This window comes from Lipophrys pholis, assembly GCF_963383615.2.
Source record: "Lipophrys pholis genome assembly, chromosome: 22".
In the NCBI taxonomy this organism is placed as follows: domain Eukaryota; kingdom Metazoa; phylum Chordata; class Actinopteri; order Blenniiformes; family Blenniidae; genus Lipophrys; species Lipophrys pholis.
Genome location: NC_137644.1, coordinates 3,194,920 through 3,217,118, shown reverse-complemented (window position 1 = coordinate 3,217,118; position 22,199 = coordinate 3,194,920). Strand labels below are relative to the sequence as shown.

At 45.2% G+C, this 22,199-nt stretch overlaps 1 protein-coding gene across 1 annotated transcript in view; it reads left to right on the top strand.

Annotated features, from left to right (window-relative positions):
- anks1b (ankyrin repeat and sterile alpha motif domain containing 1B) overlaps positions 1-20,670 on the top strand; it is a gene marked incomplete at its 5' end in the record, with an annotated part of 204,047 nt that extends 183,377 nt beyond the window's left edge. The window contains 6 exons of the mRNA XM_080491747.1: positions 893-1,018; positions 6,750-6,821; positions 10,222-10,308; positions 12,581-12,718; positions 12,827-12,994; positions 19,682-20,670. Of these exons, the coding sequence (XP_080347873.1) occupies positions 893-1,018; positions 6,750-6,821; positions 10,222-10,308; positions 12,581-12,718; positions 12,827-12,994; positions 19,682-19,795 (705 nt within the window). The 3' untranslated portion in view covers positions 19,796-20,670. The remainder of the gene's footprint in view (positions 1-892; positions 1,019-6,749; positions 6,822-10,221; positions 10,309-12,580; positions 12,719-12,826; positions 12,995-19,681) is intronic.
- Between the last annotated feature and the right edge of the window lie 1,529 nt (positions 20,671-22,199).

The following is a 22,199-nucleotide window of genomic DNA, read 5'->3' as shown; positions in this document are numbered from 1 at the left end:
AGAATTCATCTGAGATCATCTGATTCCAGATTAATTCATCTGAGATCATCTGCAGAGCGATCAGAGAAAGAGCCGTTTTCACTAAACAACCTCGAGTCTCAGCTCTGCAGCACACACACACACACACACACACACACACACACACACACACACACACACACACACACACACACACACACACACACACACACACACACACACACTGAGGCAGCAGCTGTGTTTTCACTGTGAATCGGAGCTGCAGACCAACACACACTACTGAGTCAGGCTCTATATTATTATGAAGTCGACGGCTCTTTATGTCATTTAAGGATTTATTTTTTACAGTTTCTCACAGTTTGTAGCTTGTTGAACTTTTGTCCTGAAAATCTGAGAGGAAAATATTCTGTCTGCATAAATAACAATGAGTGACAGTCAGTGTTGTTTGAAAATATATATATATATGTATTATTTATATATTTTACTGATGTTTATTTATTTATTTATTTATTTATTGATAATTTACTTCCTTTTACTATATTTATATTTTCAGATTATTTTGAATTCCCACATTTTCCTTTCTTTTTATTGCTTTACTTCCACTTCTTTTAAACTTTCTCACATTTATTTACATCAATTAAACCATAACTCGTCACATTTTGGGTTTTATACCTTCATGTTACGGAGCGAGAAGTTTGTATTTAAATGTAAAGAGACATTTCCTCTGGTTGTCTGTCATGATGTTAATATTTGATGAGAACATCACAGCTCAGAAATATAAATACATCCATCAGTCCCGGAGCTTTTAATCTGAAACATGAGAGAATCTGGCACATAATTCCTCGTCTCCGGCTCGCCGTGTCCGTCCCACTTCCTGTTCCGTCCTTCCTGATTCCTGGTTTTGTTCTTCCAGGCGGGCGAGTGGTGCGAGCCCATCACGCTGCGCCCGCCCAACGAGGCCACGTCGTCCACGCCGGTGCAGTACTGGCAGCATCACCCCGAGAAGCTCATCTTCCAGTCCTGCGACTACGAAGCCTACGTGAGTCCCGGCCCGGCCCGGCCCGGCCCGTCCCGCTGACCCCCATCGCTTCTCTTTAAAAAAACGCTTCCCTGTGAGAGTTGATGAGCGGCTTCACGTGAAGCGGCACCGTGGCCCCTCGGCTTCACCTCCCTGTCAATACGCTCTCATTGCTCCTGCTGCTCGGGTAAATTTAGACTCTGCCTGTTACATAAAGCCTGGAAGGTGTTACCACAGATACTGACAGTATTACTCACTGAGAGCACAGCGCCGCTGGAAATACCTTTCTGATCTCAGAAACACGACGTGGATCACGAACCTGCTCGTTTCACTCCGAAGCGTCTGATCGACGCACGCAAACTGCATTGGAAGTGTATTTTCCACTTAAAATGGAATTATTAATACAGTAAATATAGAATAATTATACAATAAAAACGCCATATAGCAGGTTTATATTCCCCTACTGTTTCAGCCGACAGGTTTAGGTGTTGTTTCTATAACTCTGAACATCTACACGTTCACCAAACCTCCAGAAAGAGGAGAAGTTGAGCTTCGTTCACATATAAAATAATCTTAACGTGGGAAACGTCAGAAGTGCAACAGAGACGAAGCGCGTGAAAACAGGTAGAAATATAAATGACCGAAGGGTTTTAACATGTTTTGACTACACTTGAAGTATATTAGTCCACACTCTGGAATGAAGTATATTTCTTTAGAGGTACACCGTGTAAGAGGGAAGTAATACCAAGTTTGTGCACCGGGTGGCAGTGTTGAGTCGCTGTCAGCCCTTTATCAGTTTGCAGTTAAATTGAACGTCTGTTATTTCCTTCGCCGGGGCGAACGGGACGTTTATGTCTGCCTGTGTTTACTTATTTATTGCTTTGTATGTATTTTACCAACTTTCCACAAAAACTATTGACCCGGATTGTGTGAAGTTTTCAGGGATGCTTGTACTGCATCTTGAGAGCGATTCAGCCAAAGGTCCAGGTCGAGCTCACGAAATGGTCAAAAAAAAGTACTTTCGTTATAAAGCGGTCCGTTTTAATCTTATCGACGTCAAACCAACTCCAAAATGTTCCGTTTGAATTCCCTCTGCTCTGATACTCCACATGATGCAGTGACGTCATTACCTGGTTAGTGGTTGGAGGTCAAAGGTCCGGGGGGGGCGGGGGGGGGGGGGGGGGGGGGGGTCATGAGGAAATTGTAAAATGTGTGAACGTCAGTGTCCCACAGTGAAAACATGAAGCGACTGAAACGACCAGGACAGATGATGGTGGATCAAAGATCTTGTCATCCTTTGGTTTCCATGGTGACAAATCGACCCGTTCTAGTTGACAATGCAATTAAATGCAGTAGAAAGGTAATTCATATTTTGAGTACTTTCAATGAAAAATACCTACAGTATTTCTGTTCACCGGTCTTTGAACTGCTCGTCCCACCACAACAATAGTTCAACATCAGCGCAGCTTCTCAGAGGCTCGTTATGCTGCCTTGAGTTTTATTTAAAAGTAATAAAAGTCTTGGATTCATGTACTTTGACACTAACAGCCACAGAGACGAGCGACACGACAGCAGCTGGTTTTTTCTTTGGTGTAATTCAATTTCTAGGACGACTGCCAGCAGCTGGAACAGCGACTTAACGTTGTTAGCTGGAGTCGAGGCAAAGCATTAGGAAGCCCAGGCGCCGTCCCTGAGGTCTGCCAAGCTCCAGACTGCCCGGCTGGACGTCTGCGCCTCGTCTGAACACAAGTCATCGTGCAAAGAAATGAGTTGTTTCTGCCTCTGGAACTGAATTGACGGCTGATTAAAAGGTGGATGAAGGGAGTGAGGTCACGGCCTCGGCGCCGAGCTGAGCCGCTGAGATGAAGGAGCTGTAAACATGCTGGAGACTAAAAGCTGCGTTCAGGATCCACTTTGGGGATTAGAGGAGCTGCGAGGTGCAGAAAGTCTCTGAAACGTCGTCCTGTTAAACTCAGTCATTACAGCGTCTTCATCAAACCTGAGGGACGAAGAGTCCAGACAGGAGGAGACTGATAATGTACCTCTGTGCTAGTGAAGCTGTGAGTGAAGCTGTTAGTGAAGCTGTTAGTGAAGTTGTTAGTGAAGCTGTTAGTGAAGCTGCTGTTAGTGAAGCTGTTAGTGAAGCTGTTAGTGAAGCTGTTAGTGAAGCTGTAATTGAAGCTGTTAGTGAAGCTGTTAGTGAAGCTGTTAGTGAAGCTTAGTGAAGCTGTAATTGAAGCTGTTAGTGAAGCTGTTAGTGAAGCTGTTAGTGAAGCTTAGTGAAGCTGTAATTGAAGCTGATAGTGAAGCTGTGAGTGAAGCTGTCAGTGAAGCTGTTAGTGAAGCTGTTAGTGAAGCTGTTAGTGAAGCTGCTGTTAGTGAAGCTGTCAGTGAAGCTGTTAGTGAAGCTGCTGTTAGTGAAGCTGTTAATGAAGTGTTAGTGAAGCTGTGAGTGAAGCTGTTAGTGAAGCTGTAATTGAAGCTTAGTGAAGCTGTAATTGAAGCTGTTAGTGAAGCTGCTGTTAGTGAAGCTGTTAGTGAAGCTCTTAGTGAAGCTGTTAGTGAAGCTGTTAATAAAGATGCTGATAGTGAAACTGTTAGTGAAGCTGCTGTTTGTGAAGCTGTTAATGAAGCTGTTAGTGAAGCTGTTAATAAAGATGCTGATAGTGAAGCTGTTAGTGAAGCTGTAATTGAAGCTGTTAGTGAAGCTGCTGTTAGTGAAGCTGTTAGTGAAGCTGTTAGTGAAGCTGTTCATGAAGCTGCTGTTAGTGAAGCTTTTAGTGAAGCTCTTAGTGAAGCTGTTAATAAAGATGCTGATAGTGAAGCTGATAGTGAAGCTGTCAGTGAAGCTGCTGTTAGTGAATCTGTTAGTGAAGCTGTTACTGAAGCTGTTAGTGAAGCTGCTGTTAGTGAAGTGTTAGTGAAGCTGTAATTGAAGCTGCTGTTAGTAAAGCTGTTAATGAAGCTGTTAATTAAGCTGTTAGTGAAGCTGTTAGTGAAGCTGCTGTTAATGAAGCTGTTAATGAAGCTGTTAGTGAAGCTGTTAGTGAAGCTGTTAGTGAAGCTGCTGTTAGTGAAGCTGTTAGTGAAGTGTTAGTGAAGCTGTTAACGAAGCTGTCAGCTCAAACAATCACTCAATACAAGGAAATCAGCCAAAATTAAAAAAAAAATAAAACTCTTTCTTCGTCAAGTAAAAGTTTGTATTTTGGTCCAAAACTCAGAAACGACTTCTCACCTGAAGACCTGAAGACTTTATATCTAAGATTCTTCATCAACTTCGACTTGGTGGGAGTTTGTTAGTCTTCATGTCTGTGAGGCTCTGAACTCTGAACAGGTTCTAAATATCTCTGCTCTGAATCTCATCATTTTCATTTGTCTGCTGACACTTTTATATTAATCCATTCTAAAGTATATTCACACTCATGAGTCGTGTGTTTGTGTGAGGGAGAGGAAGAGTAGGAGGAAGAGTACCTGGAGAGGAAGACTAATGCAACAGAGAGAACATGCAGACACCAAAGCCCCGCGGTGCTCACCACTGAACCATTGTGCATCCCTAAAGTACATGGTGGGAATTGTACTCAAGCGAATGAAATTACATACGAGAAATAACTGTATAGAATACTCCTTAATGACAGTAGTGAGTACATATACACAGGTACTCACATTACTGCTGGACGGTGTCGTTTGTATGGAAGACGGATTTACTCTGTTGGTCCTGAAGAATTCAGTCATGAATCATTGAAACGTGACGAAGCTGCGGCTGCTTCAGCTCATCTTCATCTTCATCTTCATCATGGAGGGCAGCGGCAGCAGCTGGCAGCCTTCATCGTGCAGCTCCTACAGCTTCATCACACTCATCCTCAGCAAGGCTCCGACATCTTCATCACACTCATCCTCACAAAGCCTGCGAGCGAAGCTGACAGCTGACAGGCGGCGTCTTCATCATGTCCTGCCACGTTACGTCTTCGTCAGAGAGGAGACAGACGGACTCAGACCGTCTGTCTCAACTCGTTACCTGAAACGCAGTAAACAGACAATAAACACAGTAAACAGGAAATAAACAAAATATAAACACAGTAAACAGAAAATAAACACAATATAAACACAGTAAACAGAATATAAACACAGTAAACAGGAAATAAACACAATATAAACACAGTAAACACAATATAAACACAGTAAACAGAAAATAAACACAGTAAACAGAATATAAATACAGTAAACAGAAAATAAACAGAATATAAACACAGTAAACAGAATATAAACACAGTAAACAGAAAGTAAACAGAATATAAACACAGTAAACAGAAAATAAACACAGTAAACAGAATATAAACACAGTAAACAGAAAATAAACAGAATATAAACACAGTAAACAGAATATAAACACAGTAAACAGAAAATAAACAGAATATAAACACAGTAAACAGAAAGTAAACAGAATATGAACACAGTAAACAGAAAGTAAACAGAATATGAACACAGTAAACAGAAAGTAAACAGAATATAAACACAGTAAACAGAAAGTAAACAGAATATGAACACAGTAAACAGAAAGTAAACTGAATATAAACACAGTAAACAGAAAGTAAACAGAATATGAACACAGTAAACAGAAAGTAAACAGAATATAAACACAGTAAACAGAATATAAACACAGTAAACAGAAAGTAAACAGAAAATAAACACAGTAAACAGAATATAAACACAGTAAACAGAAAGTAAACAGAATATGAACACAGTAAACAGAAAGTAAACAGAATATAAACACAGTAAACAGAAAGTAAACAGAATATGAACACAGTAAACAGAAAGTAAACAGAAAATAAACACAGTAAACAGAATATAAACACAGTAAACAGAAAGTAAACAGAATATAAACACAGTAAACAGAATATAAACACAGTAAACAGAATATAAACACAGTAAACAGAAAGTAAACAGAATATAAACACAGTAAACAGAAAATAAACACAGTAAACAGAATATAAACACAGTAAACAGAAAGTAAACAGAATATAAACACAGTAAACAGAATATAAACACAGTAAACAGAATATAAACACAGTAAACAGAATATGAACACAGTAAAAAGCTCTCAGGGTGAACCATCTTTGTGTTCAGTAATTCAGGAGACAGTGTCTCAGCTCGGGACATTAAAAGGTAAATGGACTTCACTTCTATACGCTTTACATCATTAACCACATTCACACATTTACACATTCACTCACACATTCACACGCCCATAGAGGCTGCAGCCGTGCAGGGGGCGCCATCACTCTGATGGAGCAGTTTGGAGTTCAGTGTCTTGCTCAAGGACACTTCGGCGTGTTGACAGGTGGAGATGGGAATCAAACCTGCAACCTTGAGAGATGACCGCTCTACCAACTGAGCCCTAATAATCATAATAATAATAATAATAATAATAATAATAAGAGAGGGGGGGATAGAGAGAGAGAGAGACGGGGGAGAGAGGGGAGGGGAGACGTCATTTATGTAGATTAATTTCAGCTCCTCTGTTTTCCACGAACACACGAGAGTGTCGGGGTTCTGCTCTGGGAAAAGGAGCCCAGCAGGATAAAGCGGGTCGAATAAAGAAATGTTTTGAAAGTCTTGTTGAGTCGTGCCAAAGTGCTGTGGCACCAGCACGGAGCCCTGTGGTGCTCCTGGCTCCATATGGCTGGAGCTGTAAGGAGAGGAGGACGTGTCCTCTACGGGCCGGGTGTTTCACTAAAGCATGTCTCCTCCACAGTACCTGGGCTCCATGCTGGTGAAGGAGCTGCGAGGAACCGAGTCCACTCAAGACGCCTGCGCCAAGATGAGGGTAAATCTCACCGTAACACCGGTCTCCTCCTGTCTCCACCCGTCTCCTCCTGTCTCCACCCGTCTCCTCCTGTCTCCACCCGTCTCCTCCTGTCTCCACCCGTCTCCTCCCGTCTCCTCCCGTCTCCACCCGTCTCCTCCCGTCTCCACCCGTCTCCTCCTGTCTCCTCCCGTCTCCCCTGTCTCCTCCCTCCTCCTGTCTCCTCCCGTCTCCCCTGTCTCCTCCTGTCTCCTCCCTCCTCCTGTCTCCTCCCGTCTCCTCCTGTCTCTTCCTGTCTCCTCCCGTCTCTTCTATAGCTGCATTAAGGAGGATTTATTCTTCATGTCCTCGTCTGGGTGGTTTGATTCCCACAATCCCCCTTTTACCTCTGATCACCTGTACACTCCTCCTCCTCCTCCTCCTCCTCCTCCTCCTCCTCCTCCGCCTCCTCCTCCTCCTCCTCCTAATCCTCCTCCTCCTCCTCCTTCTCCTCCTCCTCCTCCTTCTCCTTCTCCTTCTTCTCTCTCTATTTCTAACCCGTCGTCTCTGTCCTGCTATCGCTCTTTTCCTCTTTTCCTCTTTTCTCTCTCACTCCGCCGGCCGTCACTCTGCTGCTGCTGCAATGTGAACGATTTCCTCATTAATATTCATGAGACAAACACTGCTGCTCTGCTGTGTACTCTACACTGATAAATACACATCAAATACTCTACAGTATCTTCAACATATACACTATTAAATACTCTACAGTATCTTCAACATATACACATTAAATACACGTTAAATACACATTAAATACATTACAGTATCTTCAACATATACACATTAAATACACGTTAAATACACATTAAATACATTACAGTATCTTCAACATATACACCATTAAATACACATTAAATACACTACAGTATCTTCAACATATACACCATTAAATACACGTTAAATACACATTAAATACATTACAGTATCTTCAACATATACACCATGAAATACACATTAAATACACTACAGTATCTTCAACATATACACCAATAAATACACATTAAATACACATTAAATACACCACAGTATCTTCAACATATACACCAATAAGTACACATTAAATACACATTAAATACACCACAGTATCTTCAACATATACACTATTAAATACACATTAAATACACTACAGTACCTTCAACATATACACCATTAAATACACATTAAAGACACTACAATATCTTCAACATATACACATTAAATACACGTTAAATACACATTAAATACATTACAGTATCTTCAACATATACACCATGAAATACACATTAAATACACTACAGTATCTTCAACATATACACCAATAAATACACATTAAATACACATTAAATACACCACAGTATCTTCAACATATACACCAATAAATACACATTAAATACACATTAAATACACCACAGTATCTTCAACATATACACTATTAAATACACATTAAATACACTACAGTACCTTCAACATATACACCATTAAATACACATTAAATACACTACAATATCTTCAACATATACATCAATAAATAAACATTGAATACACTACAGTATCTTCAACATATACACCAATAAATACACATTAAATACACATTAAATACACCACAGTATCTTCAACATGTACACCATTAAATACACATTAAATACACTACAGTATCTTCAACTTATACACATTAAATACAAGTTAAATACATATTAAATACACAACGGTATCTTCAACATAAACACCATTGAGATGAGCCCCTCCCTCCCTGCAGTGCAGGTGGAGGTTCAGGTTCATGCTCTTAGGGTGGAGTCCTGCTGCCTCCGTCAGTTTTTCAGTTCTACCTGATCATGACTGGTGCAGCAGCAGCAGCGGCAGCAGCAGCAGCAGCAGCAGTAGTGAAGATGAAGGGCGGCCCCTGATAGAAGCAGGGGTCCTGGGAGGCGAGGTGAGCAGTGATGAAGACGAGTGAAGGAGGAAGAGCTTGTCTCTCCTGGAGCTCGCTGGCAGGTAAGATGGCCGCTGGGAGGAAACGCTGACGTGGCAGGAAGTCCTCCTTGGTCCTCCGCCTTCATTACAGTGGAGGAAACAAGCGGAGGGCGACCTCAGATCTGTTGCTGCTGCTGCGCCGCTCAGCTGTTCTCATGAAGGATTAAACGACCCGCTGACCTTTGAGACGATTGATCCTGGTAATCAGGGAGGAAGTCACATGATCACCAGCTCATTATCTCACACTTTCTTTGTTTATCTTATCTGCTGATTATCATCAGTCCTTCACTTCAGACAGATTAGATCTCTAACAGCCACGCTGGATTACACACACACACACACACACACACACACACACACACACACACACACACAGACACACACACACACACACACACACACACACACAGAACCCAGGAACAGGAGAACATGCAAACTCTGCCCACAATCTCCTGGACTCAAACATGGGGACTGTCACTGTGAGGCTGTGCTCACCACTGCACCATAACACTGTTCTCTCATAGACACAGGAAAACACCACAGTACAAGTCCCACACTGAAGGTACGTCCAAACTGTCTCCTCCTGTCTCCTCCTGTCTCCTCTTCTACTTCGCCCCGGAAGTGTTTTGTGTGGCGGCCATGATGAGGACCGTCTGAATTCTCAATAAGCAAAGGAAAGGAGGCTCGTTGCTTCCTTTAGAACCTCCTTTAGCCTAGGAACCATTGATGCTTCCTTTAGAACCTCCTTTAGCCTAGGAACCATTGATGCTTCCTGTAGAACCTCCTTTAGCTTAGGAACCATTGATGCTTCCTTTAGAACCTCCTTTAGCCTAGGAACCATTGATGCTTCCTGTAGAACCTCCTTTAGCTTAGGAACCACTGATAAGCCTCCTAACACCTTTCACTAACCCTGTGATGTCATCCAGGGGTTAAGGTAAAGTCGATAGTTAAGGAGTTAGGAGGGACAATTCGGACCTCCCCTGAGTCAACTGGATTGCTTCTCATTCTCCTCCTTCTCTCCTGGTCCTCCTCCCGGTCCTCCTCCCGGTCCTCCACCTGGTCCTCCTCCCGGTCCTCCTCCTGGTCCTCCTCCTGGTCCCTCACCTGGTCCCTCACCCGGTCCTCCACCTGGTCCTTCGCCTGGTCCTCCTCCTGGTCCTTCACCTGGTCCTCCACCTGGTCCCTCACCTGGTCCTCCTCCTGGTCCTCCTCCTGGTCCTTCACCTGGTCCTCCACCTGGTCCCTCACCTGGTCCTCCTCCTGGTCCCTCACCTGGTCCTCTACCTGGTCTTCCTCCTGGTCCTCCACCTGGTCTTCCGCCTGGTCCTCCACCTGGTCCTCATCCTGGTCCTCCACCTGGTCCTTCTCCTGGTCCTCCACCTGGTCCTCCACCTGGTCCTCCGCCTGGTCCTCCACCGTACACTCCAAGAAGTCGACAGAACAGATGAAGAAGGTTCCGACCATCGTGCTCTCCGTGTCCTACAAGGGAGTGAAGTTCATCGACGCCACGAACAAGGTAGAACCTCCTGTCCAGACATTACCAAATACCTACGAGACAAAGGTTCATGTTTAACTTTTCACGGTGAAGAGAGACACTTAAAGATTGATTCCATGGTATTTAAGCTAAAACAGGTCACTTCCTGTCCCCTTGAACCAGGAGGGTTAAACTCAGTCAGTCCAGGTGAATCGGAGCCAAAATAACCTTTAAATTTAAACTTTCTTGTGACGCGTGCCAGTGTACCACATGAACATGTTGATGTTTTCACAAAACCAAAGAATTACTCCTAAAAATGACTCCAACCACAACATGAAGCCTGGTTAAATAAACATTCTGATGCAAAATCCAGTGAAACGTCCTGAAAACTTCTCTGGCTGTGGCATTCTGGGAGTTTTTACAAACTCCCTCCCTCTGACATAACGGCTCGTCTGATAGCAACCAGCTATCACCAGATCTCAGAGTCCTAAACTAGAAATGTGTTAAAAAAAAAAAAAAAAAGGAAAAAACAATCTTTTCTTTGAAATTTAAAAAAAACAACTGTTTTAGTCTGTTTTAGATGGTTTTAGTCGGTTTTAGCCCGTTTTCGTAGGTTTTAGCCACTTTTAGATGGTTTTAGCCAGTTTTAGTCGGTTTTAGTTGGTTTTAGTTGGTTTTAGACGGTTTTAGATGGTTTTAGTCGGTTTTAGTCGGTTTTAGTCGGTTTTAGTTGGTTTTAGATGGTTTTAGCTGGTTTTAGCTGGCTTTAGTCGGTTTAAGCCGATTTTAGATGGTTTTAGTCGGTTTTAGATGGTTTTAGTCGGTTTTAGCCCGTTTTCGTAGGTTTTAGCCACTTTTAGATGGTTTTAGCCAGTTTTAGTCGGTTTTAGTTGGTTTTAGTTGGTTTTAGACGGTTTTAGATGGTTTTAGTCGGTTTTAGTCGGTTTTAGTCGGTTTTAGTTGGTTTTAGATGGTTTTAGCTGGTTTTAGCTGGCTTTAGTCGGTTTAAGCCGATTTTAGATGGTTTTAGTCGGTTTTAGATGGTTTTAGTCGGTTTTAGCCCGTTTTCGTAGGTTTTAGGCACTTTTAGATGGTTTTAGCCAGTTTTAGTCGGTTTTAGTTGGTTTTAGTTGGTTTTAGATGGTTTTAGATGGTTTTAGTCGGTTTTAGTCGGTTTTAGTCGGTTTTAGATGGTTTTAGCTGGTTTTAGCTGGCTTTAGTCGGTTTAAGCCGATTTTAGATGGTTTTAGTCGGTTTTAGATGGTTTTAGTTGGTTTTAGATGGTTCTAGATGGTTTTAGACGGTTTTAGATGGTTTTAGTCGGTTTTAGTCGGTTTTAGTTGGTTTTAGTTGGTTTTAGATGGTTTTAGCTGGATTTAGCTGGCTTTAGTCGGTTTAAGCCGATTTTAGATGGTTTTAGTCAGTTTTAGTCGGTTTTAGATGGTTTTAGCTGACGGGCCTGATGTTCCAAATGCCTGGTTCAGGTGGTAAATGTTCCATTTTTAACTATAAGGTGAGCAAAGCAAATAAATTTAAATCAAAAAAGTAAAAAGTTTATTCAACATCTGGATTTGTTCACTGCCGTGATTCTGGTTGATGTTTTTCTAACTTTTGAGGCGACGTTAGCAAGCGATGCTAAAAACAATGAAAATAATTGAATGACTAATATAGCTACAGAACGCTAACGGCTAAAGCAGCTTGAAAAAAGCTGAAACATTTCAAGGTGGTAAAACAGCCAGTGAGGCTGTATTGATCAGCGTATTGATCAGCGTATTGATCACCACTGACCCACCATGTCCAGTTTACCAAACCTGCATCAGTCAGTTGTTGTTTCTACGGTAACGTCTGAACTCAACCAGAAAAGTAAGAAACTGCTGCGTCCTCCCAGAGACTCGCCAGTCCTGCTCCTTTACTGTGCAGAATACAGTTTAACTCCACTTCTGCCAGGTTACTAAAGTAATCAGAGTAAAGTATTTAACCTGCTGTGCATGTTGAGGTGACGTCGCCTCATTTTTAAATTTGTCTACTAATTCTTCTCTAAGTCTAATTTATTTTCTCCACTTTGCGTCGTCCATCTTTTTTTTTAAACGCAGTTTTTTCCAAACATTAGCTGTGGCATAAAACTTCATTTGGGCTTTGATGTTGAGTCGGTAGTGAACCGGTACCAGAGGACAGGTTGGAACTCAGATTACAGTTTGAGGATGAATAATAAATCACCTTGGTTTTTCCATGAAGAGGCTTCACGGGGGGAAAACAGCTTTTCCTCTTGGCACCTCTTTATCTTTCCATCTGCTCTCTTCCTCTCGCTCAGCAGAACATCATCGCCGAGCATGAGATCCGGAACATCTCCTGCGCCGCTCAGGATCCCGAGGATCTGTCCACGTTCGCCTACATCACCAAAGACCTCAAGTCCAGCCACCACTACTGCCACGTCTTCACCGCCTTCGACGTGGTCAGTACCGAGCCTCCCGGCTGCCGTTCAGCCACCGCGTCCTCACGCCACGTCCTCACGCCGCGTCCTCACGCCGTGTACTTACGCCTGACTGCTTCCTCCCAACAGAACCTGGCCTACGAGATCATCCTGACGCTGGGCCAGGCCTTCGAGGTGGCCTACCAGCTGGCCCTGCAGGCCAGGAAGAGCGGCCACGGCTCGTCCACGCTGCCCGAGAGCTTCGACAGCAAGCCCAGCAAGCCCATCCCCAAACCCCGCATCAACATCCGCAAATCTGTAAGCGCCCCCTACTGCTCAGCCGAGGTACTGCTGCATGAGAAAATCCATCCTGAGCTGAAGATCGATGGAGATTAGAGCTGCAACGCTTTAACTTCCACTCTGTGGTTGAACACGGTCACACCCTCATCGGCCTCATTCACAGTTTTATACATTTAAATATACGACTGATGCTTTCAGATGGATTTTCTCTTGTTTTAACTCTTTAACTCCTTTAGCTTTTCTGTCTTTGCTTCTTATCGCTCTAACCAGCATCCCATCAACTTCCTGTCCCATCAACATCCTGTCCCATCAACCTCCTGTCCCATCAACCTCCTGTCCCATGAACTTCCTGTCCAATCAACTTCCTGTCCCATCAACTTCCTGTCCCATCAACCTCCTGTCCCATGAACTTCCTGTCCCATCAACTTCCTGTCCCATCAACCTCCTGTCCCATCAACTTCCTGTCCCATCAACTTCCTGTCCCATCAACCTCCTGTCCCATGAACTTCCTGTCCCATCAACCTCCTGTCCCATCAACTTCCTGTCCCATCAACTTCCTGTCCAATCAACATCCTGTCCCTTCAACCTCCTGTCCCATCAACTTCCTGTCCCATGAACTTCCTGTCCCATGAACTTCCTGTCCCATCAACTTCCTGTTCCATTTCCTCTGCTGATTCTGGTCCATCACCGTCTCGTCTCATTTCATTTACATGGTTTCTCACTTCGCCTCGGTTTACCAGACTAATCCTTTGGCGGTGTATGTGTGTGTGTGTGTGTGTGTGTGTGTGTGTGTGCGTGTGCGTGTGCGTGTGTGTGTGCGTGTGCGGGTGCGGGTGCGTGTGTGTGTAACGCTAACAAAAACAACCAACAGTGCCCCCTCGTGGCCAGGCAGACTAACGACATCAGTTTATTGTTCAGTGCGTTGGTCGATGTGTGGATGTGACATGAGCTGCTGATGGACTCCTGAAATTCAGCCTCTCTGGTTCCCTGGACTGGAAGGTGAACATCCCATTCTTTTAGTTTAAATTCTAAACACGGAGACCAAAGATAAAACTTTCTGCCGTTCATCCGTTCATCTTACCGAGCTCACATGGAATCCAGCAGAACAACAAACATTCCCTGGAGGTCGTCTCCGTCTCCTGAATCAAAGCACCGACAGTCCAGCTGTTCTCGTAGGAAACCGTCCAGAGTGAAAGTAGACGGGGAATCTGGACGGCGTCGAACCTTTTATCTTCTTCCATCGTCACTTCCTGCTACGTTTCTATTGGCTAACAGCAGCCGCAGTAGCAGGAGTCGCACTGCGGCGCTCACACCGCACGACATCAGGCTGAAGATTTCAGACCTCCATCAGGAGTCTTACCACCACTGTTCCTCTGGAGTCGGTGTCTCGGGTTTTAAAAACACAGAACCGTTTTAGTGTTTTGGTGGTCGGCTTATAGAACAGAGTCACTGGACGCTAACGTTATTGAAAACGGCCAAAACGCAACTTTCTGTGCGTGTGTGTGTGTGTGTGTGTGTGTGTGTGTGTGCGTGTGTGTGTGTGTGTGTGTGTGTGTTGCCCCTGGCTCTAATCTCACTCCATCCTCGCTCCTCTCCTCCGTCGTCTGCAGAGCAGCGGTACGGAGTGACACCGTTTCACACACTGCGAGCCGCGAGACGAAGAACAGAGGGATCGTCTCACTTCTCAAGTTAGAGGAGAGACGATGGAGACGTGACAGAGCGACTGCCGTGTGCGTGTGCGTGTGTGCGCGTGTGCGTGTGTGATGATGGACAACGGCGGGTGTACACACAATCTGCTGAGTCGGCAAACATCACATTAACCATTAATCGCTTTCTTTTTCCAGCTCCCTGTGTGTGTGTGTGCGTGCGTGCGTGCGTGCGTGCGTGCGTGCGTGCGTGCGTGCGTGCGTGCGTGCGTGCGTGCGTGCGTGTAATGGCTTGTGGTGTGCAGTAAAGCAGAGCTACTGCAGAATTCACTTAATATTCCTGTCGCCTCACGGCTATAATCTCGTCCTGCAGCGTTAAAATACAGCTGCTTTGTGTCTCAGTGTCGCTCACCCACTCACTGTCACCATCACTGTGTGTGTGTGTGTGTGTGTGTACCGTCCTCACGAGGGCAATGTATCTGTAATCTGAGTGTTGAGTTGAATATGTGACCCTGACTGTGTAATCTATTACTGTCAGTAATCTATTACCCTGAGTCACTTAAAGTTAAACAGAAAAACCACATTGGAGATAAAACAGCTTGTTTTCAAGCAGCAGGTCTGAGTCGATGCGTCGTCGTTAAACGAGGAAACGATGCCACATGTTGAGACACTTCAGAGCCGAGGAGGCGTGTCTTCACTATTAGTGACACATTTAGCAGCCAGTAGCGCTGCTTGTGTGTCACACACTCCGGTCGATCAGTCGATATATGAAGCCAATGTTGCTGCAGAGGAAATGTCCCACAGTGGAAGGGGCGGGGCTTAGATCAACAAGCATGCCTATTGGCTGAAGGACGCCTCCTCCTGTATTAAAACATAAATGGTTTTGTTTAGAAAAACTCCTTCTATCGTCCCTCCTTCTTTCTCCTTTTACATATTTAGTTTTTTAGTCTTTCATCATTTTGAGCCTCCGTCTAGTTTTGGTATATCTTTTCTCGTCCATGTCTCATGTGAGTGAGTGAGTGAGTGAGTGAGTGAGTGAGTGAGTGAGTGAGTGAGTGAGTGAGTGAGTGAGTGAGTGAGTGAGTGAGTGAATGAGTGAGTGAGGCAGTGAGTGAGTGAGTGAGTGAGTGAGTGAGTGAGTGAGTGAGTGAGTGAGTGAGTGAGTGAGTGAGTGAGTGAGTGAGTGAGTGAGTGAGTGAGTGAGTGAGTGAGGCAGTGGTGTTGCTGTGAGGACTTGCTCTTTCACTGTGGCTACTGTCTGTTTGCTCTCTGTTGTTTGTTTGTTTGGATATTTGGTTATTTGTTGGGTTGCTGGTTGTTTGTTTGTTTGGTTGCTGGTTGTTTGTTTGTTGGGTTGCTGGTTGTTTGTTTGTTTGGTTGCTGGTTGTTTGTTTGTTGGGTTGCTGGTTGTTTGTTTGTTGGGTTGCTGGTTGTTTGTTTGTTGGGTTGCTGGTTGTTTGCTGCTGCCATGCGTTGCCCCACCTTGACCTCTGTGTGACCTCTGCCCCTGTAGGTCATCATGCCCCCCTCCAGCCGCTGGTCACCGGGCCACATTTACACCCCCCACCGGCCTCCTCTCCACCCTCCTCTTCCTCCCCCTCGACTCTTCCATCTTCCTCACAAAGCTCAGTTCCAGGTCCTCCTCTTCCTCCTCCTTCTCTCACTCTTCAGTTCACTTTTTTTTTTCCTCCTTCGATTCATTTCCCTGTGAATTCAGAGACGTCGTCTGTAAGTCCTCCGGTCTTTTATGTGTCGCCTTCCCTCCACTGACTGCATCCGTGTGTGTGTGTGTGTGTGTGTGTGTGTGTGTGTGTGTGTGTGTGTGTGTGTGTGTGTGTGTGTGTGTGTGTGTGTGTGTGTGTGTGTGTGTGTGTTTTAAATAAAGAAGTGTTGTTTGTTTCTGGGCGACATAAAGCCGAGCGTGCAGCCAGACTCCAGTGCTCCTCCAGCTCCACCTTCCCCTCGGCCTCCATCAGGCCCTGCTGCCTCGCCCGGCGCTGCTCCTCGAGGATTAGTGATGAAGTGGTGAATCAATAGGCGGCACAATTAACAGACCTCACCCAGACTCTGTGGCTCCCGCTGACTCAACCACTCTTCATCTTCATCTTCATCTTCACTGTAAACGGCACAGGGTTCACTGAGCTGCAGCCTGAAGGTCTGAGTCAAAGCCCCCGTCCAGCGCCACCATCCGGCCGACTCTGGCGCTGCGGGCAGCTTCTCTCTCATCATGAAGAAACGATAAGAGAACAGGACGCTGCTCGTTTCACCTCCAATCAGAAGGTTGCCGGTTCCATTCCCATCCCCCTCTGTCCACATGTTAAAGTGTCCCTGAGCAGGACCCTGAAGCCCACACTGCCCCCGGTGGACAGACTGAGCTCTGCATGGCGGCGTTGGTGTGTGAATCTGTGTGAATGGGTGAATGTGACTAACGGCTCACAAAGTTGAAAAGTGACATTTGACTAGAATCCATTTAATGATCGAGTGATTGAAATTACACCACTGAAGCTAATTGGTTAAAGATGGAAAAGGGGCGGAGCCTAATCTACACATGCTGACTGCCTTAAAGCAGCTTCGTCTTGTTTCAGTCTGACTTGAAAACTTTAACTTTGAGTGAAACGAAACCCCCAGAACGCCCTGAACTGCAGCTGAGAATATAAATGTAAATGTTGAAGTGAGAATATCACAGTCGGTTTGTATAAAAACAGTTTTAGACACGACGCATCATGGAATTATCGTTGTTAGTGTCAGGTATTGGTCAGATATACTGCATGGAGTACTCGTACTCATTAAAGCTCCTCGATAAAACCCGGCGAGTACTACATGACATCATCGTCAGGAAGACGAGAGAGGAGGAGTCAGTTTACAGATTCTTTAATATTAATGAAAACGACAAAAGTAATGGATTAACTGACAGACTGTGAATTATGTTCTGACAAAATATCAAGAGGAGGAAAATAGTTTGTACAACACCAGCAACTTCATCACCAGCAACTTCATCACCAGCAACTTCATCACCAGCAACTTCATCCCCAGTAGAGGGAGCCCGCTGTCACTGTAGTTTAATTGCTCAGCATGTAGTAACTCCATGCTACTTGCTACATGCTAAAGAGTGTCAGGCTCACACACCAGCCATGCTACTTGCTACATGCTAAAGAGTGTCAGGCTCACACACCAGCCATGCTACTTGCTACATGCTAAAGAGTGTCAGGCTCACACACCAGCCATGCTACTTGCTACATGCTAAAGAGTTTCAGGCTCACACACCAGCCATGCTACATGCTACATGTTAAAGAGTGTCAGGCTCACACACCAGCCATGCTACTTGCTACATGCTAAAGAGTGTCAGGCTCACACACCAGCCATGCTACTTGCTACATGCTAAAGAGTTTCAGGCTCACACACCAGCCATGCTACTTGCTACATGCTAAAGAGTGTCAGGCTCACACACCAGCCATGCTACTTGCTACATGCTAAACATGACTAAAGTCTGATACTCTCGTTACCAGCAGCTCTATCTACATTCCACCCGAGCATAGCGAGACGCTACAGAGGAAAATGAGAACTTATTTCTCAACAGTTCTGCAGGAAAAAAACCAAAAAGACTCAAAAGGAGATAAAACGTTTGGTTTTAAGGCGGATGTAGTTTCAGCTCCAGCTTCATGTTGTCGTTGAGCCTGACGGATCAGTGCTGCTTAATCCTGGAACCCCAAACAGGATTAGTGTGTGTGTGTGTGTGTGTGTGTGTGTGTGTGTGTGTGTGTGTGTGTGTGTGTGTGTGTGTGTGTGTGTGTGTGTGTGTGTGTGTGTGTGTGTGTGCAGAGAGGAGATAAGGAGTTATTGTACCAAACCAGCAGATTCAGCAGCTTTTAGACCATGAATGTGTAAATTTGAGCCGCAGGAGCTTCAGCGGTGCGATCCACTGTTCCACTGGTCCACTGTTCCACTGTTCCACCGTACCGACAGTCTCTACTCTCGACACTTCATCTGGTCCGTCGCAGCAGTTTATGTAAACAGCTTCATGTGTGTAGGAAGAAGCAGAAATAGAAACGCTGAGCTGGACTGGTGGGGCTGATCGTCCTCAGATCAGAAGCTTCTTTCTGTTTCTTCATCTCCTCGTGTTGACGCTTCGAATCTTCTGGTTCCTGAGTGAACAGCAGATCCTCCATCTGTGTCTCCTCATCCAACTGTCTCATCCAACTATCATCCAACTGTCTCATCCAACTATCATGCAACTGTCTCATCCAACTGTCTCATGCAACTGTCTCATCCAACTGTCTCATCCAACTATCATCCAACTGTCTCACCCAACTGTATCATCCAACTGTCTCATCCAACTGTCTCATCCAACTATCATCCAACTGTCTCATCCAACTGTATCATCCAACTATCGTCCAACTGTATCATCCAACTGTATCATCCAACTGTCTCATCTAACTATCATCCAACTGTCTCATCCAACTGTCTCATCCAACTGTCTCATCCAACTGTCTCATCCAACTATCATCCAACTGTCTCACCCAACTGTATCATCCAACTATCGTCCAACTGTTTAATCCTACTGTATCATCCAACTGTATCATCCAACTATCGTCCAACTGTATCATCCAACTGTCTCATCCAACTGTCTCACCCAACTGTATCATCCAACTGGCTCATCCAACTATCGTCCTACTGTATCATCCAAATGTCTTATCCAAATGTCTCATCCAACTATCATCCAACTGTTTAATCCTACTGTATCATCCAACTGTATCATCCAACTGTATCATCCAACTGTATCATCCAACTGTATCATCCAACTGTCTCATCCAAATGTCTCATCCAACTATCATCCAACTGTTTCATCCTACTATCATCCTGCTTATCATCCTACTGTATCATCCAACTATCATCCAACTGTCTCATCCAACTGTCTCATCCAACTGCTTCACGCTCACTTCACCATCTTGATTAATTTGAAATTACCAGGAGGAACCAAAATAAACCGTTAAGGGGAGTGTGTTTGCTGTTGGGACTAAATGATAATCCCCCTCCTCCCCTCTCCCCCCTCCCCCCCCAGATGGAGCAGCCGTCCATGGACCAGAAGGGCCACGCCAACGTGCCATGGATCGTGGAACCGGGTCAGGAGGCGAAGAGAGGAGTCAACACCAAGTACGAGACCACTATTTTCTAACATGCACCCGCCTTGTCCACTCCTGTGTGTGTGTGCCTTTGAGAGGCGGAGCTGTGCCGGGGCCCCGCCCCCTGGCCCCGCCCCCTGGGCCGGGCACAAGCGACGCAAGCCGCTGCGTCACCTCACCGGCAGCATATTTTTTAAAAAAGAGAATCCATGTGGCCCCGCCCCCGTTAGCCGAGCCTGTCGCTGCATGATGACGTCTGCGCTGCCTTGTCTCTTCTTTCTCCTTGTCTCGTTCTTTTTGCCCCCCTCCCCCTTCTCTTTTTCTGCCCCGGGCCTCGTCCTCCCGCCTGCCGGGGCTGCGGGGGCGCATGACCTTTGAACCCAGGGCTGTGGTGCACTTCTCTGTCTCCACCTGTCGGGGGCGTGGTCCCCTGTGTTTCGGTGCGGCCGACCTGCTTCTTGTTTTTCTTTCTTGTCGATGGATGCAACCATTTGGCTTCGTCTCTCTCCTCCTCCTCCTCCTCCACCTCCTCCACCCCTCGCTCCTCCCTCTCCACCCCCCGCCCCCCCTCGTCCACTCGCCTCTGACCACGTGAACGAGCCGCTTCACAGTGTTTTAGCTGTGCGGAGGGGGTGTGGCCCAACGCGGCGAGCGGAGGGAGTTTTTAACCTGAAGGCAGGAGAGGTGATGTAGCGTCTCAAACTGGTTCATCCAGCAGGCTGCAGAATGTATTCAACTTTTTCATCCTTTATATCAGATTATTTTTTTGGAGATACTAACAAACTTTTAAACCATTTTAAAGGAAGACGTAGAAGCTGTGTGTGTTTTTCCTTTAGTCTTTTGCTTTTTCTAGCACTCGTTTTATCCCGAGAGGATCCCTGTCTTTTCACTCTTAACGACCTCCGGAGCGGTTTTAGCATGCGGCTTGCGGGAGCATGGCGGCCGGTGGGCGAGCCGAGCGGGGGGCCTGGTGGAGAGGGGGGGGGTGTGCGGGCTCTCTCGATAAGTCATCTCATCTCATTTTGCAGGGCAATGCCGGACGCTCATGTCTTTTACTGTGGAATGCAAAGAATGTAGCCAGCCCTAAACATGGACCAATGTCTCACGCACACACACACACACACACACACACACACACACACACACACACACACACATACACACACACACACACACACACACTGCAGGACCTCGCTCACTTTGACCCACAGTTCTCACTGGAGGACTGAAACATGGACGCTTCTCCACCGTGTTTAAGGTTGACTACAAATGTTCTGGACACAGTGAACTCTGGACACACACACACACACACACACACCCTGATGGACGGTGTGGTGGTCTGCTCTCTGAATGTTATCTGAACCCGGATCTGTTTGATCCCCCCCCCCCCCCCCCCCTCCCCCCCACCCCCCCCACCGGACCTTTGGGAGGCGGAGACTGTGAGAACGGGTCACATGATGTCCGGCTGGCTCTCTCTCTCTCTCTCTCTCTCTTTTTAAGAACAAAATGTTTTTGCTCTTCTGATTTTCTTTTGTTTTTCTTCCACGTCAGAAAAGAATCCAGATATATGCACAAGCGTGTCAGTGTGATTGGACTAGCCGCGGCGCCGCTAACGATGCTACATGAACAAAAACGTTTGTTCGTTTGGAGGAATTTAAAAAAAAAAAAAGAAAAAAAAAAAAAGTATTCTATTGCCCGACAATTTAATGTTTAATATGAGAGTATTATATTACCATGATTATGTTTATTCTTGTGCAATTCTTGTCTACTGTTGTCTTAATGTTACATTATTTTTCTATGACATGCTGAGATCTAAAGCACGCCGGCGGTCCTTTAAAAACACGCGGATGGTTTCGCTCGCTGTGACTCTTCGGTCAGGTCAACCCTCCATCGTCTCCACGGGGCTCTACTCTTACTAGCAGATGTGCTATTTTAAAGGCAGTATTACTGTATTATTTGGATGATATCCGATTATAAAATGTACATAGCTATTTTGCCAACCTCATTGTTCACACCTGTGATGTAAAGGAGGCGGAGAATAAAGGAGGAGGGGTACCGGAGGAGCAGGGGTCCAGGGGGGACGGTGTTTTGAGTAAACTCGAACTTGGATTATTTGGTGTCATCACTGCTGACCAACTAATGTACAAAGGCTTGGGCTTCCAGCACACTGATTTTTGTAATTTGGGCCATTATTTATATCCTTGTAAAGCACATGAAATAAAATATGACTTGTACGACCATAAAGAGGCTTTGAAATCAAGTCGTCATTTCTTTTCCCCGCCTCAGCAAACAACTTCTAGAGAAATGTGAAGACGACGAGGAAAGAGGGTGTAAATAATCAAAGAGTCATTTAGTCTTTGATTATTTCATTTGTTTTTTTCATCCTGACCTCCAGAGCTCATTATTCCTGCTTCAGCATTTTAGAAACACTTCAAATCCTAAAATCACGAAAACCAC